Source organism: Coturnix japonica, chromosome 12, assembly GCF_001577835.2.
Source record: "Coturnix japonica isolate 7356 chromosome 12, Coturnix japonica 2.1, whole genome shotgun sequence".
NCBI classification, from domain to species: Eukaryota; Metazoa; Chordata; class Aves; order Galliformes; family Phasianidae; genus Coturnix; species Coturnix japonica.
In genome coordinates this window covers 16877809-16902905 of record NC_029527.1, presented here as the reverse complement: position 1 = coordinate 16902905, position 25097 = coordinate 16877809, and the positions used below count along the sequence as shown (strand labels likewise).

The 25097-nt window shown below is 49.0% G+C and overlaps 1 protein-coding gene across 1 annotated transcript in view; it reads left to right on the top strand.

Annotated features, from left to right (window-relative positions):
- Positions 1-25097, top strand: part of PLXND1 (plexin D1) — a 63051-nt gene that overhangs the window by 8248 nt on the left and 29706 nt on the right. The window contains exons 2-16 of the mRNA XM_015874847.2: positions 3807-3983; positions 6485-6616; positions 8320-8420; positions 9119-9248; positions 9737-9911; positions 11371-11479; positions 12072-12174; positions 14234-14338; positions 15809-15898; positions 16685-16778; positions 19094-19257; positions 20515-20666; positions 20832-20931; positions 23995-24134; positions 24540-24707. Of these exons, the coding sequence (XP_015730333.1) occupies positions 3807-3983; positions 6485-6616; positions 8320-8420; positions 9119-9248; positions 9737-9911; positions 11371-11479; positions 12072-12174; positions 14234-14338; positions 15809-15898; positions 16685-16778; positions 19094-19257; positions 20515-20666; positions 20832-20931; positions 23995-24134; positions 24540-24707 (1940 nt within the window). The remainder of the gene's footprint in view (positions 1-3806; positions 3984-6484; positions 6617-8319; positions 8421-9118; positions 9249-9736; positions 9912-11370; positions 11480-12071; positions 12175-14233; positions 14339-15808; positions 15899-16684; positions 16779-19093; positions 19258-20514; positions 20667-20831; positions 20932-23994; positions 24135-24539; positions 24708-25097) is intronic.

The window sequence follows — 25097 nt, the reverse complement described above, 5'->3', positions numbered from 1 at the left end:
TTAAGGACATCTGTGGTGCTGTGGGGATGCTGATTGCATGGTGTGTGTGATTAATTTTATGGGGGGAGCTCAGCCTAAGAGCCTCCACTGGTCAAAAGTGCACAGGTTTGCCTTATTGCCTTAAAACCAGGGTGGTCACAGGAGCTGATAATGGTCACCTTTGCAGCAGCACTACAATTAGAGACTGCTTACATTTCAAGTGCCTGAACAGCGGAGTCCTCTTTGGAGGATGACATTTTCCTCCAGGCATCCTGCAAGCCTGTATTTGACAGCTCTGGTTGCAACACTCAGACAGATAAATGCGTGATTGTGTGTACAAACTGCTGTCAGAGCTGAGAGGGCTCTGCAGTGAATAGCTGTGCCTGGGGAGGGGCTCTGGCTAAGCCCAGTGCTGCTGGACACAGAGCAGCATTTGAGCTTTCTGTCCTTGCAATGCAACTGAGAGCTGCACTGCTTCTGACACCGCCTGTTCTATGGTCGTGTCCATGCAGTATCTCCACATTTCTCTCCCTGTTCAACTCTGAATCCATGCCCTTCTATGCTATTTTCTCCGGACATATCTGAATTATTTTTGGTGTTCTGTCTGCAATGAGAGATTTCCCTGACTCGTATCTACATGTTCATAAGAGTCCAGTGGTTTATGTTGAGGAATACAGGAGATAAGGCTTGAGCCCTTTTATCACAGAATGTAATGGCCTGAAAATGTCAGTTGTGTGGAAGCAGCTGCCAAATTTTGAGCCTATAAAGACGGTTCTAAGTCCCACAAATCAACAAGTTTGGAGCGGATTATCCAATGCTGGCTGTGTCATTTTCCCAGGACTCTTGGCATGTTGGGAGCCAATGCTTTAATCCACTCTGATGCTTGGAGGGGTGGGCATGCTACTGCTGCTTCACTGGAAACAGTTTTGTGGCTCTGAGGTGTGGCAAGGAAGGGTTTTCTGCTGAAAGCAGAAGCTGCAGGGCTTTTTTTCTGGTTTTGGTTAAGAAATAAACTCCATCTTTGCTTAAGAACTATTTTTAAGGTCACAAAGACAGGATGCAGAAATCAGTAAGTTCCATAGATTTCCTGAGCGCTGCCTCACCACTCCTCTTCCTCCTTCTGTTTCCAGCAGACTTCCTTCCGAAACTGACATCCTTTGAGCCTGCCTCTGGGGTGCAGCACAGGGCTGGGGCCTGCTGATGGAATAGCCTGGCACATCGCTGCTTTGGTTGGTGCTGGTTTAGGCCTGGGATAAAAGGGCTGAACTTGCACCATGAACACAGTTTAGTGCCTGAGCTCTGATGTGATTGAAGAGCTTTCATCTCTGCCCTGCTTTGACTTTCTGGTCACACTTGGGTTAATCCAGCAACTGTCGTCCTAGTTGATGCTCCTTGGATTACATTAATTTGCAGCAGATTTGCAGTGTTATAGGAATTACACACGTGCCCTGCTTGGCATGGCTCAGCCTGGGCTGGCTGAGGGCTGGCAGTAGCTCACACCCATATGGATCCTGCAGGGCACAAGAATGGCATGGCCAATGGCTGGAGTGCAGAGGGAGCTGAGTCTTACCTCCCCCAAGTACTTCTGTTGGTTGCTGAGGATATCTGTAGATTGTAGTGGAAATGCAGTAAATACTCATGGAGTAATTTGGAGATGCAGATGACAGAAAGGTACTGGCTTGGGGAGAAAACTTCTGTTCCTCCTTTCCTTGCTGCAGGGTAGGTCAGGTTGGTTTAAGATGGAGCAAAATTGTACTCATTCTGTATCAAGAATCCTTTCCAGCACAACTTTTAAGTGAAATTTCCCAAGCTGCAGTGTGATCATCTGGTGCCTGTGTGAGGATGTGACTTGGTCATATCCTGTTTACTCTAAAATGACAGAGCTAAAATATCTCCTTGGTGCTGCAGTTTACAGATAGAAGTGGCATATTGTGTCACCCCACCCGGGATCCCAAGTGAGGGAAACACCATCTGTCTCCTCCTGTCCTTCAGAAGAGCTGATGTCATCAACAGAAAGGTGTTTTAGAGGAAGGATGTCTGTGACCAAAATAATGCTTGGCCTGCTTTACAATAGTTACATCCTGTTTACCACAAAAAACACTTTGCGTTTATATTGGGTCTGTAAACATGATTTATAAACAGGTGGAGATGACAGATAAGGAACTTCCATTGGCTTCAGCCATCTGCATGCAGAGCAGTTCCATTGTGCCCCACGAAGCTGCTGTGGTGGCATGACCCAGCAGAAGGAGCCCACAGGTCTTTGGTTCACAGGTGTTGGTAATGAGTAGTGAAGAGAAGCTGGGAATGTGTCCCCAGGATAAATTAGTAAAACCAAGTGCCTTTCTAAAGGTTTGGCTGTGAGTGAAAGAGACCATTAAATCAGAAAAATGAATGGCTTGCCATACTCTGCGCAGAGCAGGAAGAGATTGTGTTGCCCAGTTACAGAGGGAAACATATACACTTGAGAATTTGGGCTGCAGTTTTATTTTTTAATGGAATGAAGTGCCATAAAGCTACAAAACACATTTAGCAGTTGCTTGTGTCTGCCACTTGGGCCTTCCGTCTTGCTCCCATTTGTGCCAGGCAGCAGCTTTGGGCCCATCCATCCCTGTGGGGCTGAGCAGGGCTGTGCTTGCTGTGCCCCCCAGACCTGCGGCTGTGAGCTGATCCGGGCTGGGGGCTCTGAGGGGAGAGCTGCAGGCAGTGTGATTTGATCAGGAATTCAGGTACAGGACTGGTGAGCTCAGCCCAGGAAGGGATGTGGTGAACAGGGCACTCATCAGCTTCTGCCTGATAGAAGCATGCAGTCCAGTATCCCTGCATTTGTTCTGCCTCAGTGATGCTCCTGGTTACTGCTCTGGGTGGGATATCCACAGTGTGGCTGATTTCAGCAGGGCATAAAATGTGATTGGCGCTGGGCTGCAGGCTGAGCTCCATCAGCGCTGCCTGGTGTGGTGTGTGTGCCTCTCTCAGACAGGGTTGTGGTTGCTGCTGCTCCTCAGCTAGCACCAGCCTGCACATTCCCACCCTTGTTGGCCTGTAGCTGTGTGCCAGTGCCTGCAAGAGTGACAGCTCGATTGCAGCTTTCGAGATGCGACTGCTGCAGCTGATGTGGTAATGGTCCTCTCCATGCCCATCACTGAGCAGTGCTGGCTGTCCCCGCAGCTGCTGTGGGAGTGACAGCAGGTAGATGGTCGGCAGCCAGACTGCTGTGGTATTCAGGCACTGCTGAATTCATTCATGTCATCTGAGTAGAAATCATAAGGAGAACCTCAGAGGACTCAGGGTGAGAGCAGTCATAAATCCTGGGTACATCTTGAAGGGGAAGGAGAAATATGAAGCGTCAGTCTGGTTGGTTGGTCAGTCTAAATGCTGCTGTCATGCAATAGTGGCACTAATTAATTAGTGCAGGGTGGTCAGGTCAGCTGTATGCTGTGGACTATGGACACCTAATGTTCACTCACAGACTGCATTCATAGATAAGGACTCCTTATAATTTCTCCTCTGCTGTTGCTCTTTCACACCTGATGTGGTTGCAGAGCTGCCATACCTACCTAGTGTCTCCCCCTGGCAGAGCCAGGCACTCAGCGCCATGGGAGGGCTTTCTGCCAGGATTGCAGCTCCTGGCCCCAAAATACCTTCAGTTCAGCCAGGGTAATGCAACCAGCTGACAAAAGAAGCTAGATGCAGATAATGAACATCTTGTGAATGGCTGCAGCCCTGCGTTTCCCTGCTTGGTGGCAAGGTGTTTTCTGTGGGCCTGGAGATTCATCCCTAGTGAGCAGGAACTGCTGTGCTGAACCACTGACGTGTGCATATCCCTGCAGCTGCAGCCGGAGCAGCTGGACTGTGGAGCAGCGCACCTGCAGCATCCGCTGGCCATCGTGAACCCCATCACTGCCACCCCCATCTTCACCTACAACGGCCTCACTGCTGTGGCAGTCGCCAGCGTCAACAACTACACTGTGGTGTTCCTGGGCACTGCCAGCGGAGGACTCCTGAAGGCAAGTGTGGGAGTGGGGGTAGGGAATGGGGGTACAGGGTGGCCACTGTCAGTGTGGCGGGCCCATGATGGGAAGCATGTGTTATGGGTTTGTCTTAGCACCTGCTTTCATTTGGCAATAAAGAGGTAATTGGATGCTGCTGTGCTCTGTGCAGTGACGTGCACTGCCTGGTGACTGGTGGATGTTAATTACTGCTCAAGGCTGCCACTCGAGCAGGATGTACTTGATGAGACCTGTGCTGAAAATGTTATTGTGCAGCATTTAATTATTAACGGCTCTTCTAATAAACTTTCCCTGTGAGCTGAGGGCCTTGGAGGACTCCATATGGGTAGGGGAATGCCAGGCAGTACCTTGCTGAGTCCTGCACAGATGTGGATCCAGAGCCAAGTTGTTGATTTTCTGCTGTGTTCCAAAGGCAGCACGGAGCAGCACAGTGCCTGGAGCCAAGAGGCGAGCTGGGGTTTCGGTAACTTCAGGACTTGAAGTTTGCCAAGAGAAGTTTTGATTCCAGCCATACACAACAGTTTAGTGTGTTCTTAGCATCAAAAGTCCATAGAGGAGGAGGGGGAAGACCAGGAGGAGAAGCATGGCTGACAGATAGCTGCTGTGTGTCAGCCTGCAGTGAGCAGTGCTTTATGTGGAATACAGGATCAGAATGCTTGCAAAGAAGAAAACGGATCCCATCTCTTCCCTTGTTTCCATTGCTTCTGGCAGAAGTGTGGGAGAGATCAGAGGGTGATGGTGGCTGTTCTGACTCCTGCCTGCGGGCAGTTGGAGCAGGCACACCTTCAGGTGCTGCGCTGGGGGTGTGCGTGCCACACACAGCACAGTGTGTCCATGCAGCGCTGACAGCTCTCCTTCCACTGCCATTGCAGAGCAAGCAGTCTTATCTACCGAGCCTCCATTAGGGAGAGGCTCCTGGCTCCCCTTTGCTGGGATAATTTACTCATATAGCTCTAATCTAATTCTGCAACACAGCTGCATAACCAGAAGCCCTTTTACCTTCGGGGTCCTTGCTGTTTGGCATGGGATACAAGATACTTTGCGTGAGTTATCACTTAGATTTGCTGCCTGAGAAAAGACAGCAAAGGGGCAGAAGTAGTGCTCGGCCAGCTCCTGCCAGCAGCAATTATGGCTGCCAGGGAGTGGGGAATTAATCAGATAGTCTGCAGGCGGGCATCTCATGGGGCCATTTTCTGTGCTATTGCCAGCAAAGTCATTAAAGGAGCAGCACCTCCGTGTTGTGCTGGGGAGGGTCCAGGCAGAACAAATGTGGGTTCACTGTGCTCACAGGGAGGGACCTGGGGCAGCAGCTGGGAGCAGTGGACACCAGAGGAGAGCTTGGCAAGGAGGGAAAGAGTAGCATAGAGCTGAGGTGGGCACCAGGGCTTGGTTTCTGTGCACTGTGGGTGATTGCAGGCTAATTATTTGGCTCTGGATAGCCAAGTTTTAAGAGTGCCAATGATAGCTGCCTTCTTTCTCCATAGCTGCCTGCATGGGAAGCATTGTGTGTTCAGCCTGCGTTAGCTATCTGACCAGGATGTGTCAGTGCAGCTCTAGTGCAAGAACTAATTAATCTTATGTTAATTAATTAATTCAGACTTTAGAGAGAGCAGGCTTGCTTGGTCCCTACAATTGTTGCCTCCCTAGCAAGGAGGTAGGAATTTTCCTCACTCCCTTTCAGTTTTAAGATGAAAAGTGACTGTCATGTGAAATTGTGTAGCCCCATTGTTATTTCTTCTCGGCAATGCCACATTTAATTTGCTGAGCTCTCAAGTCAAATGCCAACACATTCTGGGTTCTGAAAAGCGGGCTGACACTGTACAGCCTTTTCCATGACTGCTGGTGGCTCATGGGTGGTTAGTGAGGCAAGGTGGGTGCAGCTCTCCTGCTACAGCTGCTTTGGTCCCCGGGAGCCAGCAGGGATAAAAGCTTCAGGCCATGAGTGACACACTTATTTTCAGATAATCAGGGAGGAGGAAAGCCATGTTACATGTCTGCATTGCCGATTGCTGCTGTTTTTCATTAAGCCTTAGAAGTGAAATGTTCTTTGTAAAAAAAAACACACATATGTATGTAGTGAGGGCTGAAGGCTAAAGCCATTTACATCAGGGTTGCAGTGAGAGCAGCACTTGACACGTGCCGTTGTGGTGCTGAGATGGGAACGGCATTGTGGCCGTGTAGGTGGGCAGTGCTGCATCAGGACCTGAGGCTGTAAGGATTCCAGGTGGGCCGTTGCTTCAGATAGAGGGACTGGGAGGCCAGAGATGTGTTCAGTAGGAGGCATTTCTCCTGGTGGAGTGGCATCCCTGTGCCACAGAGCTGGCTTTGCCATAAAGCTCTATGTCTGCAAGTTGTAAAACAGTTGAAGGTCTGCAGCACTTGAAAATATGGAATGATTTTAGATACATTCTTGATTCTTGTTAATAACTGAGGAAAAATAATCTTCTCTTCATAGTGTTTGAGAAATAGTCTCAGTGAGTGGCTTTTTCTCACTACAGATTAACCTGGACAGTGCCATGAGGGTTGTTAGCCGGAGGTCCATCTCAGTGGCTTACGGAGAGCCTGTCCACCCCATCATGCAGTTTGACCCCTCTGATCCCACCTACCTCTATCTGATGACGTCCTATCAGGTGAGCTCTGCATTCACTTCCCATTGAGCAGCATGGTTTACCTTGCCTTGAGCACTGAGTTCAGTGCAAGCAGGAACATTACAACGTGCCGCAATGCCAGTGGGCAGAGCAGAATCCGGGGGCTTTGGTTGCTGTCGTAGCACCCCTCTGCACTTCCTAATGCAGTGCCTATGCCCGCCGTGCTGCTGGCAGAAGTCCTGCAGTGGATGGGATCACCCGCCCCATTTCCTCCATGCCTCCACCCCGAGCAGCACAGTGACACTGGGGCCAGTGCAGTGGGATGTGGATGGTGGGAAGTGGGCTATGGAGTTTTCCCTGCTGCTGTGCCCAGTTGCAGTGAGGTGTCGGCTGGGTCTCTGCACCTTCTGGCTGTGCATTAGGATTTGCTGGATGTATTTCTGGAGCAGTGTGACTTCAAACACATACAAGACTTTTTCCTGCCTTGTGATGATTCGCTGTTGTCTGGGGCAGGGAATATTCCCGTTATTCACATTGGCTTTCCTGTCTTTGCAGTAGTGAGATGAAAGGAAGAGTGAAAGATATCTAAACTGATCCCACTTGTGGGAGTGTGGAGATAAGCTGAGGCTGTTGCTTTATAGAAAACAGAGAATTATGGCATGCGGTCTGTGAGGAGGCTTTGGGGAGCCCCAGCAGAAAGGCTGCCTGCCAGGAGGGCTCTGCAGGGGCAGCTCCTGCACAGCCGCCAGTGGAGCGGGGATGGGGCTGTGTGAGCCTGCAGCAGGTAGGAACAGACGGGCTCATCTCCCTCAAGTGAGCAGGGGAGGAAGATGAGAGCTGAGTACTCTGGGCTCTGGTGGTTTGTCCTGAATTACATTTTAATCTGTCGAAACAGATGCACAACCACAATCGTTACATGTTGCATTTGTATTTCTAAGCCCTGATTCCCCACAGATTGGTCATTATCATTTCACAGAACACTCCCAGGATGCCTCTCCAGCTGATATTTCTGACTTTCTCCTCTCAGCTCTCAGGCTATGCTGAGGACCTTATTCCTGGCTGAGTAAGGTTCTGAGAGCAGCCCCTGCGCTGCTCTTGTCTGCTTATTCCTTTCCCATCAAACCAGACTGTTAATGTGCCACCAATACCTGGGGAGGCTCCCAGGGAGCAGAGTACGGCCAGGGCACTCCTGTTGTTGGCCTCTGAGTTACCAGACTCGGTTATTCCTCCCAAGTGTTCAGAAATTGAAGGAGGAAAAAGCAGAAAATGATGTACACTTTCCGTTCCTGCATGTCTGCAGAGCAGTCCTGCAGCACTACTGTTATTTTTTTAGAAACTAAGGTTTTCAAAATAGTGTGGCTTTCTGATCTGTTTGTAAATAACCAAACACCATTTGGTTAAGAAAGGAGATTCTGCAAGCCTGAGGAGCTTTTCAAAAACGAGGAGAAGCTGTGAAACCAGCCCCAGCCATCTCCTCTGAGGCAGTGGAGAGGTGTCGTGTCACTCCCCATCATTTTCCAATTACACACTGATGCTGAAGGTGCTGGCTGAGGAGGAGCAACCCAGCTCTGTGCAGCTGCAGCACTAGGCCAGTCCAGTCACACTGACTGCAGTGCTCGCTCTGTGCTGGTGGCTGCAGCAGTGCTGGGCTCTGCACCTTGCTGCCAGCTGCTCCACCACAGCCAGGTGCAGCATTTCTGTGGCACTATGAAACATTTGGATGCAACCATGTTGTTGTTGTGCAGATGACCCGAGTGAAGGTGGCTGCCTGTGAGCAGTATTCGACGTGTGCAGAGTGCCTGGCTGCAGCAGATGCATACTGCGGGTGGTGCACCATGGAGACCAGGTAGGACCTACTGTGTCCGATGTGGGATGGCAACAGCTTTGGCCCTTGAGGCCACAGACAGGCATTCTTGGCAGCTTTGTATTTCCACCAGTCTTCGTTCTGTCATCACAAAATAAACACTTTTAAAAACACTCACGCATGTCCTCCTATGAGATGCACTTTTGAGCCAGCATATAACAGTAGCTGCTACACTGCAGGTAGCTGCCAGTGCAAGGAACATCTTGGAGGCATCCAGCCATGGGACTGCTAACCCCAGCACCCTGTTAGAGAATGTCTATAACCCTTGCAGTTATTAGTTATGGGTAGGAGACAACATTCAAATGGAAGTTACAAATGTAGACTGAGTATTTACAGACTGAAGTCAGGCAAAATTTCACCTTCCCTTCCCTGTTCTCGGCTGAGCGTGGCCTGCTCAGTTCCCAAGTTGCAGTGTTGGTGTTCTGAGGCAGGCAGAGACCACACCAAGGGGTTGTTGAATATTACAATGGAAGGGATCTCCAGGTAGAGATTTCCCTAAAACCCAGTAGTGCTGATGGCTGCAGTGGCTCTTATCATGGCACCAGGTGCTCAAATGTGGCGGCTTTCTCCTTAACTGCACGGATGGAGGCAAAAGGTCTCAGGCTCTTCACAGGGGTGTCAGTGTATTTATCAACTGTTTTGTGAATAATCAAGCACCGGTTGTTCCCTTTGTCCTGCAGGTGTTCTCTGCAGCATGAGTGCATGAACTTCACAGAAGCCAATTTCTGGGCAAGCGCAAGTGAAGGAGTGCAGCAGTGCCCTTCAATGACCATTTTGGAGCCTGAGATTAATACTGACAAAGAGAACCCGGTAGGATTGATTGTTTTCCACTCAGGGTGGTGACACACTGGAACATGTTGCCCAAGGAGGTTGTGGATGCTCCATCCCTGCAGGCATTCAAGGCCAGGCTGGATGTGGGTCTGGGCAGCCTGGTCTGGTGGTTGGCAGCCCTGCATGTAGCAGGGTTGTTGAAAGTACTGATCATTTTGGTCCTTTTCAACCCAGGCCATTCTATCATTTTTCTATGATTCTATAGTTCTGTTGTTCTAACCATGTGCACATCCCATGGGGACTGTGCAGGGGCTAGGCAGGCAGGTGCTGTGGGCACTTTGTGTGTCAGCTGATAATGCACCAGTTAGAGTGTTTTTAGAGTTCAGAATGCACAAAATGAGGGCATGCAGCTGGCTGTGTGCTTGTTTTGGAGTTCCCAGCCTATGAAACACTTCTGAAGCATGCTAAATATGAATGCTAAATAACTTCTAAGCAAATAACTGATTTTTTTATTCCCTCAATTGTAGGTCCTGATAATACAAATAAATGGAACTATCCCGAACCTAAACGGAACAAACATTTCATGCGATTATGGAAATAATATCCGCACTGTAGCCAGAGTTGCTGGAGATTATGCAAACCAATTTATTTACTGCAGTTTACTTCCACGTCAGAAATACCCTGCATTTCCAAAAGACCAAGGTATGGGAAGGAATATAAGCTCAACTCATTCTCACCACTGCTATGGAAATAGTTTTTCATAGGCCTTTTTATGCCTACTTGTATGTGCAGATAATGCATATGGAGAAAAAAGACCCAAACTGTTCCTATTTCATAGGGCATACGACTTTAAAGTGTGGACGTTCCACCATCTTCACATGGATTGGCAGTATTTCAAACCTGCTAGATTTTGTTCTAAAGAGCAGGATGTAAAAGTTCATTTCCATGCTTACTGTACTGAGATTTATCTGGTTAAAGTTTCTGCATTAGGTCAGTAAGTACTAAAACAAAACCGGTTTAGCCCAATGTGTTGCTACCTCTGTTGATACTTCCAATTGCTTTTGCTTAAGCTCCATTTGAAATATGCAGTGCTTTTCAGGAATTCAGGAAGAAGAGCAAATGTGTACCTAAAGAGAAACTCTAACCTTGTTTGTGCAACCAAAAGCCAGTCTGACACCTTCCAGTTTTCCCTGTTTTCAGAACTGGCCATTATCTCATGCCCGTGCTGCAGCAGCTGGCAGCACAGTGAGCACCCTCAGCCCTGCCTGTTTGCAGCCCAGCTTTGCACCCGAGTTGCCCAGAGCTGAGTGCTCAGGGACAGAGTCAGCGCTGCTTCCTTGCTCCTCTGGGCAGTGTGGTGCTTCCTTCCAGAACAGATGTTAAATTTTTATCTTTCAAGCTTAGAGTGAATGCCCTATTGAAGATGACTGACTTCAGTAGGGGAAGCATTAGCCAGTCCTTTTGAAAACCCTACTTTTCATAAGCAAGTTTATAAGGCTGCATTGTTTTTCTCCCTAGCAATCCAAAGAATGGAAGATTATTAACTGTTTTGTATTGTTAGTTACAGCAATGTCCAGATGAATTTCAGGAATCCAGTGCGCTGATTTATTGTACATATTCTGAAAGAGGCATTGTTTCTTGTCCCTCTGCTTATATGGCAAAATTGTGGGGGGAAAAAAAACAGAAGCGATTTTTGTATGTGGGGGAATCAAGCATAGCAGCACGATGCAGCCAAAAAAGGGATCTCCACTCTTTCTCTGGGTTTGTTGTCATGGGGAAAGTGAATGGAGGTTTAAGACATGTTAACCAACAAGTTTTAATTACCACATTTTTTTTGAAGATATCATTTAGCACCCACTGTATGCAAAGACAACCGTTAACTCCCTACTTAACACTCACACAAAGCACTGGAATTTTCTGCTGAAATTTGCAATGTTCTTTTGGCAAGGGTGTTGTAAAGTGTTAATTTAAGAGGGAAGAGTTTGAAGTCAGAGGGCACAAGATGAATGGTCCAAGCTCTAAAATGCAGCTTAGAGGAAGCCCTAGAGAAAACAAATCAGATTTAGCTGCTGTTTTCCCAAGGGTCTCTCTTGTCTTCTAAGAGTGAGCTCCAAGGAGCGCGGCTCTTGCAACCCAGTGTTCTTTGGCTTCATTCTCTCAGACCACGTGACAGTCAAAACAGCTCTCCGGGTCAACGGCAAAAATATTATCCAGGCCAATTTCACCATCTACGATTGCAAAAGAACTGGAAACATTTACCCAAAAAGAGCGTGAGTGATCCGTATTTGCATGTGGAACTGCTGCCTGGGGCTGTGCTGTGGCAGGGCAGGATGCTGGTGGCTCTGATGCCTGCAACTCCTGCTGCCATGCACTGGGGAAATGGGGACAAATCCAGCAATTTGAGGCCAGAAGCGTGTGCCTGGGTGGTGAAGACCTCCAGTCTGGGGTTAATTGGGCGAGTGCAGTGCCTGCCAGCCCGACGCTGGGGGGGGGTCTGGGCAGGATTTGGCAGGAAGGTGGCTGCTGTGCTGCCAGAGACTTACAAAGGAGGGTCCTGGTGGCATCTCAAGCCATCTGGACGTGCTGGCTTTTTTAAACAAGAATAATATTTCTGTATGAGACATGTTCTGTTAACCCTCAGGCAGCCAAGCCAGCCTCCCTCACAGCACATTGGGGCGGGTGGCTCTGTGCGTATTCCCAGCCTGCTCAGGTGGAAGGAGAGAAAATGTCAGTGCTGGTGGTGGGAGGGTTTTTTCCTGGGCACATTAAAGATTGAACACAATCTGTGAAGATTCACTGTGTGACTCAGCTCTGCTGAGCACCTCCAAATCTGCTTGTCACTCCTCACCTTTGGCATTGCAGGTGCACCAGGTGCCTCTCGACCAAGTGGAAGTGTTACTGGTGCCCCTCCAGGTACATGTGTGTCTCCAACCACTCATGGTGTGAGGATGCGCTGCAGATGAGGGTAAGACCTGGCACCACTGGCAGTACTCATGTGGAGGAGAAAATCACCCCTCTCCAAATTAAAGCTTTTGCTAACCTGGAGCCTCAATGTGTTCCCACTTCTGAAATTTACATGGAAGTTAATTTAAATAAAATTGGCTTTTTAGTGATCATTCTGCCATAGATGTGAGCCAAGCTTTCACACTGGTCTTTTGGCAGTGGTGTTCTGAGCCCCATCTCGGCTCTTCCAGAGCTCTTTGTGCTTGCTGCCCTGGTTGTTCAGCCCTGTCAGACCCAGTGGGGTGCTCCAAGAGCCTGAGTGGAACATGTACAGCATATGGCTACCCCTCACAGTCCTGTCTGGTAGCAGAACATTATGGAATGTTTCCTGCCACCGCTGGGTCACAGCTGGTGGATTGTTCCTTGGGAATGCAGGACGTATTTCTTCTGCTTTGTGAATTGTTTCTGAATGGATTGTGCTTTTCTGTGAATGCCTTGGCTATTTATAATTAGCAGTTTAGGAAAGCGCCCTTTGCTTAGCAAATGTCCTGTTTCACAACATACCTGGTGTTTTATCTTGCTGTCTGGATCGGGACTAAGTAGCAAGCCACAGTCAGACCAGGCACAGTGCTGGTTTGGGCACAGTCCCATTCTGTCTGTGGCCTTTCCAAGCACTCTCCCAGGGAACAGCTTGCAGGGGAAGGTGCTCTGTAGCCCTGGAAACGTGGCTCCTCATGCTGCATTCTGAGCTGTCAGTAAATAAACCATTGCTGGTGTGGCTGCACCTGCAAAGAGATCTGCTGGGATGCCAGCATCACACTGGCTTTGTCCACGGCATCTTAAATACTCAGACCTTTCACCCTCCTCCAGACATGAACAATATACTCAGCTGGAAGGCTGTTTCTACCTTCTGATGAACAGCGGAAGAAAGGACTGCAAGGCAACGAGTTAATCAGCCCTATAAAGTGTATTTATCTAGCCAGCCATGCCAGCTGCTGTGACATGCAAAGGCACACCAGGCCATAGACGCATTGGAATGAATTTTCAGCTGCAGCCCCACTGCTTTTATTTTAACTCTTTTGGTTCAGCTCAAAGAAGCCTGGGACTGAAGTGTCTTTCAACAGCTTTGCTCTGTTGTTCTAATTCTCCTAGCATGGGCATCTCTGTTATTTCGTTTCCTTGTTTAGGCAGCCCCGAGTGTGCCTGATGAAGGCAAGCTGTTCTTCCTGCAGCCACATGGCCCTCACACAGCTCCCTGCTCTCTCCCACCTGTCTTGGGGAGGACAGGCTGCCCTACTCCATTGTGCCCCTTGGAGCAAAGCAGGAGCAGCAGCGTGATCAGCAGTGGGCTCAGTGCAAGAGGGCAAGAAATGCTGTCTGCTGAAAATTATTCTGCATAATGGCCTAAATATTTTGTTGTCTTTTACCCCAGTGGCTCCACTGTCAAAGGCATTAATCTGGATATACCGTGGGGCAGTGCAATTTACATCTTGTGAGAGAACAGGATGGGCCTGTCATACAGATTTTAATTCTGAATCAGCCCCAATATCCGAGCCATCAATTTAAGTGAGAACAAAAGTGAGGGACAGATGACCTTTTAAAATCATTTTTCAGCTTCATTTAGGCCTTTCATTGCAGCTGTCCTCCTGCTGCAGTCCCCTTCCTGAAGCCCCCTGCAGCCCATTATATCCATGCCTCTATATGCACACACAAGCCTGCACGCTTCTGAAATAACAACACGCAGGAGAGAGACTGCAGAAATGAAATCCCTGCAGGGGCTGCAGAAACACGCAGACGAGACATCAGCTCCCAGCCAGCAGGATGGTCATGCCTGCAGAGCTGCCTTGTGGGCTGCACCCCTCCAGTGTCACTCCAGCCCTGAGTCCTACCACTAGGGTATGTGCAATGAATGAGCTGCCCAGACCGGCAGTGGTGAAGTGCATGCAAAGTTGTGCTTTGGCAAGGAGAACATCTGTCCTGATGCAGAAGGATGGGAAGTCTAGAATCACTGCAGATGCTCACAATACACCCTCTAACCTCTCTCTCTTTTTTTTTTTTTTCCCTTCCTTTATCTGTGGCAGAATAAAATAGACTGCCCACAGATTGTACCAGCCCCGCTGGACCCAATGCCCACAGGAATGTCACGAGACATCACCATCACACTGGCCAATGCAATCTTCTCTGAGGTAGGTGAGATTCTAGAAGGAAAGGAAAGCCAACCTGGCTATGTAATCTGGGGTGGGCTCAACTGCAGGGTGTCTGAGTGCAGTCTGGGTTCTGCCTTAGGGTGGGCGATGGCACCAGGCCCACTTGTTATTTTCTGGCAGTCACACCAGAGCCATTTTTTGTGTGTGAAAACATCCTTTCTGTAAAGTTTTCTGGTGTGCAAATTGTAGCAGGGCAAAAAATGGGAGCGGACATCCAGTGCTGCTTTCTGAAATGTTCATACCACAAGGATTCAGAGGAATTTGGGCGAGAAAAGCTGAGCACTGGGGGAAAAAAGCTTGTGACTGAGCTCTGGTATTTGTAGAAGAGTGCTCTGTCGTTTTGGGTCAAGTCTTCAATAGGGCCCCTGGGGCTGGTTTGCAGCATGCACATGGAGGGTGCTCACATACCAGGCATCCAGGGGACTCCTCTTCCTTGAGAAGAAACCCTTTGAGAAGGGGTTTGGAAGGAGGGAAGGAGCTGTGTGACCCCACGAGTTCCCCTGGCCCAGCCCGCACTGCTGCTTCCTGTGTGAGGTCTGGCCTTTGTGAGCACGGATGTGCTCCTCTGCAATCAGCAAAAAAGGGCAAGAAATCCTTCTTCCTCTGTGGATACTGGAGGTGGCTGGAGAGGAAGCCATGCCACATGTAACGTGATAGGAAATGAAGTCATCAGGAAAGGAGCTGAGGCTCCTCCATCCCCAGGGGTGCTGCTTCCTTTTGCCACCATCTGAGGGGCCATCCTGGGGCACCACCAGGATCCCTCCCTGCCTGAGTGGGCTGGATATGCTGCACAGTGAGGTTCCCCTTCCCCTCCATGCCAGGAGGCTGCTGATTTATTTCATCTCTATTATCGGATCTGTCCATTTTAAAGAGCAGTTGGGCCTCAGTAGAAGCAGAGCAGCAGCGTGTTTGGAGATAGGAGTTCTACCTGATGGATTGGGCACTACAGTAACTCGAAGTTGGCAATCATCCCTCATGTTATCAGTACAGAAGCATCGAAAATCTGCCTTTGAACATCCTCCCAGCTCGATCCTCATTTGAATTAGAGGTCTACGTGGTGCAGCTGCTGGGAGCTGAAGAAAGGTGGCTTTGAGCCCAGGTCCCTTCCAGTGTCAGGTGTGCCTGCAGGGGACGCACTGACCCTCGGTGTGTGACAGGCCAAGCTCTGAGCCGTGTGGCAGGGCTGCCCCATGCCAGTGTGCTTGCAATAGCACACAGGGCACACAAGAGCCAGGCAGTCTGTCAGCACACAAACAGAGCGGGATTAACCAGCAGCAGAGCTCAGCCCTGCTGACAGTGTTGGCCTATAACTTCTCTGACCCTTGTGCAGCCCAGGCACTCGTGTCAGAAGCTGAGGAAGTCATAGCACTTGTTGCATCCATTGATGGTGGTGCAGAACTGCAGAACGCACTTGCTGTAGTCCTTCAGTTGTTGTCTTCCCTTCCCCAGGAGACAACCCTGGAGTGCCACTTTGGGATGGAGAGGACGTTTGAAGCCCGCTGGGTGAACTCCTCTGCTGTGGAATGTGTCCATGTGTTGGTGAGTTGGGGTGAGGCCATGAGTCCCCAGTGCTGTAGGGCAGGGCCAGAGCTGGGAGATCATCCCCTGATCTCTCATAGGGCGATTGAAACCTTCTCCCCTCCTCCAGCTCCGCACTGTCAGCTGCAGCATGAAGCAGTTTAGTGCCCCAGGCCTGGGCTTGCTGCATGCTGCTGTCACAGCCCTGCTCAGCTGGGGCTTTGGGAAGGAGCTGGCTGGTTCATCTTGTTAAATGGAAAAGCTCAGCAACACAGACAAAATTCTGGCCATCTTCCAGTGCTGCTAATTCTGACTCTTTACTTTTGAAATAGGATTTGGACTAAGAAAATACTCAGAATCACACCAAAGAGTGGTGTGCAGTTTCTACAGGACAAAGTGCTTTTCTGAAACGCAGCAAATATTTGGGCTCCTGCCGGTGGGAATGCTAAGAGGCAGAGAGGAGCACTTTCCCTTCCCATCACCTGCAAACCCCGTATCACGGCCCAGCACTGAACATGTGCGGACTGGCCAGGCTTTTAATCGTCCTGTCTGTTTCTACTGACAGTGCCATCAAAGCAGAGCTCAGCTCTCATCACAGTGTGTGCTGTGCTTGTTTGCCTTTTGTTGAGACCAACAAAACCACTGAAAGAGAAAATACCCTTCCCCTTCTTTCCTTCTGCTACCAATGAGATCATGCTGTTCTGAGAAGCGGTGCTAACTGAGCAGTGTTAGTCAGTGCAGTGTGCACAAGTAACCTTGTGTTTTACTGAATGTCCTTAGCTTTTGTTCATTGGTGTTCTCCTGCAGCTCCACACGTCAGAAAAAAGCCATCTCTTCCCAATAAACCTTCAGCTGAAGGACAGACCCGACAGATTTATCGACAGTCCAGAGATGATGACAGGTTTGAGTTGAAAATATCTTTGTTCTGTTCCTGTCTGGTCAGTGTGAATGATCCTAAAATCCCAAAAAAGTTTATGGGCTCAGGAGAGATATGGCTCAGATGGACACAATCCTTCTCTTTCTTTCCAGAGCATGCACAAGGCGTATTTACCCTCACTTGTTTGTCTGCAGATGTGTGCACAGAAACCAGAACACTCACTTTACACCCAGGCAAATCCAATGCCTGTCCTTGAGTGTGTTGATGGCCTCCCGCAGTGTGTGGGATGGAGCGTGTGGGGGCTCAGATGCAGGGCCACGGGAGTCCCGGGTCAGCAGAGGAATGTGTCGTGAGCAGATAAGGGATGAGGAAGGGCCCCATCATTGCCCAGTGCCGCGGCATCAAAGATCAGCAAGCTGTAAAAATTGAGCCTTTTTTCTTCTCCTGTGCTGACAAAGAATGAAATGTGTGGATGGATTTCACTCATCCTGCTCTCTGTCTCTGGGAAGAATGCTTGGATTCCTAAAAAAGCCCTTGCTATATCAGCAACTGGAAGGCAAAAAGTCAGATGAGAAATGCACCCAAAACAATGCATTTACATAGGATGAGCCCAGCCCAGCCAGCAGCGACAGAGCTTGCGCAACAGCCTCTGCTCCCTGTCTGGCCAGAGCCCCACGGCTACACCCAGCTGTATGCTACTGCTGTGTGCAGAATCTTTGGGACCCTTTCCATCTCACTAGTGTTAGCAGTTCCATACAAGGTATTGATCTGTACTAGATGTAAAGGAGAACTAGGTCCTTAAATATGAGATTGTCTTTGGAGGGTGGCTGTAGTATGTCAAGAGACATTGGCACTATCAGTCAGTGACCACAGATAAAAAGGTTTCCCTGTAGTAAATCCCAGTGTATAAAGGAGATGTATCTTCCAAAGGTTTTAAATTATCCACATAAGCATGAGCCATGTTTTCCTAGCAGAAAGAAGATAGTGTCATTTTAAAATTCTTTTTATTTTTATTTTTATTTTGAGATACAGAGGGGTAAGAGATTTGATACGGAGAAGAAGGATGTTTGAGCTAAGATCATTTTGATTTGCAGAGGAGGATTGTTAATTCCATGTGTGTTGGAATCAGGAAGGCAGTGCAGAGAGCGGAATCCACATCTCTTCCTGCAGAAGGGGTTGGTTTTGTGGCCTGTGCTGACATCAGTTTGAATTTGCCAGAGTATTTGGAGTCCCATGGGACTGCTGTAGTTTCCTGGCTCCTCGCCTTGAGCAGACTGATGCAGCTGAATTGGCGGACACTTGCAAACAGAGAAGAAGACTTATAAGTGTGTCTTTTATACTGAATTTAATTGAGTTTTACTGTTGTTTTCTGGTGTTTCCTGATATTTATTAGCCTTTATTGTAAGCTGTGTTTTGGTAGCTCACTGAAAGAATTCCAGCTGGCTGCTGTTGGGTGGAAGACCAACCAGTGTAACTCACTGGTAGGCACAAACCGAAAGGAGATAAGCTCAGCTTTTTATGGAGAATGGGAGATCCTTGGTGCCAGTGGTGTTTCACTGGGGTAAGCAGCGGCAGACTGATGAGGGCTGAGAGACTCATTAGTTGTTTATGAAGCACTCTGAGATCTTCCTGTGAGTGTGAGTTTCACACATGAGTGCTGCTTTATTTTATGTTTTCCTGCAAACTTTCCTCTGGGAAAAAGGGTGTGAAAGCATCGTTTCCTGAATGTTTCTGGCTGCTTATCTCAGCGGATGCCCACAATCCAGTGGTAGAAGGCTTTGGGCTGGAAAGGAAACGTAACCTATGGCACTAACTAATGAAGAGGTGAAAGTCATGTAGGAAAACGATTTGAAAGCTGAGCAGATCTGAAGGGAGAAATTGGTGAAAGGAATCTGTGATCACTGAGCAGAAAGTGAATGTAAACATTGTACAAAGCATTATAGCAATCACATTTTTGTCCCCAAGTGTGGAAGCAATGTGATTGCTGTGCTAAATGATGGGGCCAGCCTTACCAACCAGCTTCCCATGTGGATGCGGAGAATTAGAAACGTGTAGCATAAACTGACAAAAGGTTCCAAGTCTGAGTGTTTGTTTTTCATAGGGAGGAGAACAGGAAAAGAAAGTGCTAAATTATATTGCAGTGATAACAACCAGCCAGTCCTTCTGGGAATTCTGCAGGTTGGCAGCCAAACACCACTTTGTCTTTGCTGTGTCTACAGGCACTTCTGCTGTTCAGCTTAATAAAGCTGTGGGGGCTTTTGTTACTGCCTAAAGCTAAGCTAAGCTATGAAATCCTCAGGGCCAGAAGCTCACGTTTTCTGTTGTCTCTTGTGGTGTAGTGGAGGTGTACAACTGCGCAACAGGAAGTGCTGACTGCTCCCAGTGCCTTGGCAGGGAGGACCTGGGACATCGGTGTGTCTGGAGCGAGAGCAGCTCCAGCTGCAGGCTGAGCACTGAGTCTCCCCTGCCCTCAGACGTGTGTCCAGCTCCTGAGATTAAGAAGGTGAGACTGGGTGGCAGTGCAGAGGGTGTACGGGGCAGGGAAGGTGCTGGCTGTGCTGTCCCTGGCTGGGGTCTGTGCTGTAGACCTGATATAAGGCAGGGTCAAGACAAGTGCTGAATTATTAACTGAGCTTTTATGTTGTCAAGTCACCTGAAAATAGAAAACCACATTCCAAAATCATCTTGCTAGTAACAAGATTCAGCCTTCTTCACAATAGCAGGAAAAACGGAAGCACCATCAAAATGTACTAGGGATGGGTGCTGGGGTTGGTAAAGCAAGAAGGATTTGGAGGATCAGCTGAAGGATTCTTATCAGAAATGGCATTTAATGGAGCACAGCTGAAAATGAATGTGAGCTCTATCTCCAGATACATGCTCTGCAGTTTTGCTGGGATTAATAGTGGTGGAGAGGCCTTTGGCATTGTGCATTTTGAAACAGATTTTATTTAAACTCCAGTTGAATTATTGTTTGGGAAGGTATTTGGATAGGGGGTTCTGCTTAGAGAGATGGTGTGAGCTAAAAAAAATTCTCCCTGATGAGTAGAAAAGAAACTAAAGGGAGCAGATCTTAAAACAAGCTCTCTAGGAAAGGAGAGGAGGCTTGAGAGGGAAAACAGCTAATGTGGCCATTGTAATACAAGGTTTCTGTTCTTGGGAGGCATGTGGTGATAGCTGCTCAACTTCCATGTGCCATAATGCTGCACAGAGGGACTGCAGGGACCCCCACTGTCTACATCTTCCCTCTTGTCACCATGGGAGAGAGCTGCTCCTCCATGAGCAACTCCTTCTCTAATGCACATCGAGCATTATCAGCACCTTGCCAGGAAATAATGGAAGGAAACTACAGTTCAGGTTGTAAAGCGCCATGGAATTCTGTTGCTATTTCCTTAGTAGATGGTAAATCCAAATTCTCTGGAGTCGCACAAGCAAACAAGGCCTTGCAGAGACCTCCTGCAGGCATGGAGCATTGTGGTAGGTGAGGGAGGGTACTAAGGCTGGCAGTAGGTGATGGTCAGCCCTGAGTGGGGAAGGAGCTGTGACATGTGGCTGATACTGGGATGTGTTGACAGAAGCCTCAGCTCATGGCCTCACCAAATGCACTCTGGTACTGGTTGGTGTCACCAGGCAGTTTACAATTGCACTGTCATTGCATTTGCAAAGGGAAAAGAGACCTGTCAGAATTGGAGAGATTTATCTAACCCATTTGATGGGGAAATAATACTGGCTGTTTCCTCCATTATCTCCCTTGGTGCTGCAGATCGAGCCACTGCGTGGGCCACTGGAGGGGGGCACTCTGCTGACCATCCAAGGGAGGAACCTGGGCCGCCGCTTCAGTGACATCCAAGGGGCCATCAGGATAGGGAGCGTGCCCTGTGTGCCACTACCAGACAGATACATTGTCTCCGAGACGTGAGTGCCAGGGAGGGGATGAGGTGGGATGGCTGTGATGGGTGGTTTGGCCTCAGTGACCCTTGGGGTGGCTGGGGAGTGGGATGGCTGGGCTGGGAGCAGTGCCCAGCACTGCAGGAGGAGCCACGGCTCTGCCCGGTGCTGCACAAACCTTCTGGCCTGCAGGATCGTGTGCCAGACCGGGATGGCTCAGGAGGTGTTTGCTGATGTGGTAACAGTTAATGTCAGCCGGGAAGGGAAGTCTCGGGAGCGGTACTCCTATGTGGTAAGTAACTGCCTTGTGGAGGCTTCTTTGGTGACCCTCACGCTTACGTTCCTCATACCCCTTAAAACAAACCTTGACCTTTCAATCCCCCAGCTGCCTGTGTTCTATGGCAAAACTTGACAGAGACCATGAAGAGCAGCCGACGTGTTTTCTTTTCTATAGTTACCCAAACAACATCAGCAAACCCAGGCTTGAGAGTGAGAAGCAGGACTGCTGCCAAGGTGTCAGTTTTGCATCAAGAGATCAGGCTTCCATTCTCAACTCTTGAGATGGTTCCTCACTTGCCCTACTTGTATCTGTGTTTCTTCAGCTATATAAGAGGAGTTCATTTTTCTTCCTTTTCTTTTACGAAAGTGCCTTTGCAACCTGCAAGACTTTATATGAATTGCAAAGTCTCTTGCTATGTAAGCTAGGTACCATGAATTGCTTAGAACTGATGTTTTTTGTTGCAGAGATTGTCTTAGTTTTTATGTGAGAATCCTGTATAGGGATTAGACTGGAGCTAACCCTGTGTCATTATGAAAAGCCCTTTATGGATTTGTACAGTGCCGTTGCACAGAGATGACTGTCATCTCTATAAACCTAAAATAAATCCATGCTGCTCTTCTCTTTCTTACAAGCACCCTCATCTCTGGCTAGATGCTATTCATGGGTAGCCCCATGCATCCAGGGCAAACACAACAGGATGGGTGCCAGGGGTGTGCTGCTTACTTGGAATCTGTGCTTATGCTTGTTGTTTTTGCTGGGGAAGAACAGACTATACTGCAGTCTAGTGGCTCGAGGGAAGACCTGAACCCCAGGAAATAGCATTTGATTATTGGTAGCTCTCGTGAGGAATTTAGGACAGGATTGTGGAACACCATCCCTCAAGCTTATAACTGGTGATGTGTTTGGTGCTCAGGTTGGCACAGACAGCCATGGCTGGCAGCAGCCATCAGGGAGAGTGCTTGGGAGGGGAAGGCGCAGCCAGAGCTGGCTCAGTGCTTGTTTATGGAAGGCAACTGCTGTGGGACCCATTCCCACAGTTTCCAGAAATTCCTGCTCACATCCATATCTAAGAGATCGTACAGCACCCCCCTGTAAGTAACCTGTAGCCTTGCGGTTCCAGGGGCCTGAGTCATCAGGATGTGTGTGCTGCCTCTAGGAAAGGCATCCCATCACCTGCTACAGCACTATTTGTTTTGATGACAAAGAAAGAAGAACTTAAAGAGTGGAAAAAGCTCAGCAGCTTCTTAGTGTGCAAGGAAAAGCTCTCAGGAAACATCTGTGAAAGCACCGAATAAAGTAAGAAAAGCAACAGCCAGTCTGTGAACTTGAGCCCAGTCAGATCCCAGCAGGCTGGTAGTGAAGTCTGCTTCTCCTGGGGAGCAGGGACAGGAGGTGTCTTTGCAACACGGTGCAGCAGAAGCTGTCCTATGTCTGTGTGCCTTAGCCTGGTCAGCCTTTTTCTCAGAGAAGTTTGGACAACAGATGAGATGATGCCCTGCTCTGTGTGCATATGGACTGCACCATGCGAAGCTGTGGCCACTAAGATCTGAGCCTGAGCAGTAATATCAGTTTACCTAAAAAAGACTGCAGGACTGCTAGAACAGCTTTTCCAAAGAAGCACCGGTCCTTCGTAAAATACCAGATACTCTTTGACCTTGGTATTGATGCTGTGTCTGTCCTTCAGAGTCACTGTTAAGATGTGTCTAGGAGAGCCAGAGTTTGGCTGTAACTCTGATGAGGAGGAGGGAGAAATGTGTTCCAGACTTTTCCAGGGCATTCTAGTGGGCTCTGGATTACCTGAATTTACCCAATGAGCTGAATTTGGAAAGGTTGCAATGGAAGCAAGTGGTGCTGGCGGCATATCAGGAGCAGCAGCCATTGGCTGTTGCTGAGGAAAAGAACCGGAGGGCTTTGGGGAGCAGGAATAATCCTCTCAGTTGTAGCCGCACATTTGAGTGCATAGGTTTGGGGCCAAGGGCAGGAGGCAGCTGCCTACAGACACTCAGATTTATTAACAAAATGAGTCTCATGGAAGTGGGAATGAGAATGATCAGAAACAACAGAGGAAACGGCTGGAGAGGGATAGAAGCAGAGTGAGAGTAGGACAAGGGCAAGGATAGCTATTAATAATCGTGTTTGTGCAGCTGAGACTGATGGGGAAGGAGATGAGCGCCGGGCAGCCGCAGCCGCTCACCCACGTGTGCTGCGACCGCCTCCGGGTGGGCGAGGTGAGGTGGAGCGGTGAGCGCTGCACTGCGCTGAGCTCCGGTGCCGATGGGGTCTGGGGGTGTTTGGCCGTGGATTAGCAGGACGTTTGTGCAGGGTTCTTGAAGTAATTACTTGCTGTGCCCTCGGTGTCCTATCCGAGCCCCAGCAGGAAGGTTGCACAGATGACTCTCCTGGGGCAGTGCGGTGACATGCAGGCTCAATGCTGCATTAGTCATCAGAGCCTCAGGCTCCTGAGTCGCAGGGAGATTTCCAGGAGCTGCTAATGCAGATAACAAACATGGTGATTTCTGCTGAATATGGTGAGAGGCAAAGTAACTTCCCCCTTAGTTTCTGTAGCCTTAAGAGACTGGGATTTGAAGCTTTCTTAAGAGAAGATTTGATATTCAGTTATCCTGAATCACGTGGCTGTTTTCACACTTTCTCAAGGCCATGGTCCAGCAGGCCTTTAACATTGGCTTTGCACTGAGAAACGGATCTGAAGGGCAGAAATGGTGGGAGTTGCAATGAATGAGAAGTTTTTTTTCCTGAAGGATCATGAGTTGCCTTCCAGCTCTGGATCCTGCATTGAAATTCACAAGAGAGTGGTGGCATCCTGGGCTCCAGTTTGAACTCATGTCATTTATTCCAGGAGCCTTGGGACTGTTGATTTTGTTCGGTCTTGCTCCTCAGTGCTTATACCTCTCTCCTTGTTCTGAAACCAAGACTGCTAAAGCTTTTACTGTGCTGCTGTTTGAGAGCCTGGCAATGCTGGATACTTAAATTTACTGCAGCAGTTCCCACGTGCACTTTGCAGTGTCTAATTTACCAGGCTAGATGACTATTAAGAACTGTCTCCTCTGTTTCTAGCTTCCCATGGTGCAGTCCATAGCTCCCCAGAACGGCCCGAAGGCTGGAGGGACCAGAGTGACCATCAGAGGCAGCTGGCTGGATGTGGGCTCTGAGCTCCGCGTCCTTGTCAACAGCTCCAAGCAATGCACGGACCTCAGGTGGGAATGGGTCTGCCTGGTGCTGAACTGGTGACAGGAACTGAGGTGCTGGAAAAATGGTATCATCCCCAGCAGGTCAGGAAGACCTCGATTTTTGGGAATGGGGCTCTGCATGATGCTGCTAGCATAGGATCCCTGCTCAGCCAAGGTCCTGTAGTTGCTGCAGCCCACTGATTCCTGTATTGTCACTGGGAAGAAGTGTGGGCCTGCCCTTTTGCTGTTGACTATATGGGAAAGTAGTCTGGCAGCCTGGGATAGTGTATGCTCAGAATGGCGTATGTGGGTAATGTAGTTAATAAGTGTGCGACTTGAAACTCTTTCTTGCATGTCTCTTCTTTGGGGAGCTCAGCGCCCTGGTGCCCTGCCCCTGGCTCTTTGCAGCTCACCCTACCTCTCCCTGTGCAGCCGCAATGACAGCACCATCACCTGCAGTATGCCGTCTGCAGAGCTCACCACAGCCGTGCGCATCTGTGTCCAGTTCGAGAGCAGGTCTTGTGCCAGCCACAGCATCACGTTCAAGTACGAGAAGAACCCGATAGTAACAGACATCAACCCAAAAAAGAGCCAAATTAGGTGAGATCCCCCTCTAACAGAAACTGCCGATTCTGACAGGATTTGTCCTTCCTTTTGTGGCTTTTGTTGAAATTTTTGCAGAATGCATATGTGAATGTTACTCCCTCATCACAGAACTAATTGGAATATCCTAGTGTAGCCACTTGCAGACAGTGTGAGCCCTCTGCTCTGAGCCATCCAAGCACAGAGCAGCTCCCAGGCACATTGCATGCCCAGAGCACCAGCAGTATCAAAACACAACCAGGAGGTAGCATATGTTATCTGGGCCCTGCAGTGTGCTGCAGCAGCAGCATGACTTCCATTTCAGAGCAGGCTCATGATGTCTGCATCTGCCTGCAAAGGAGGGGGTTGGCTCCAGGCTGGGAGGAGAGGATCCAGCAGGGAGGAAGG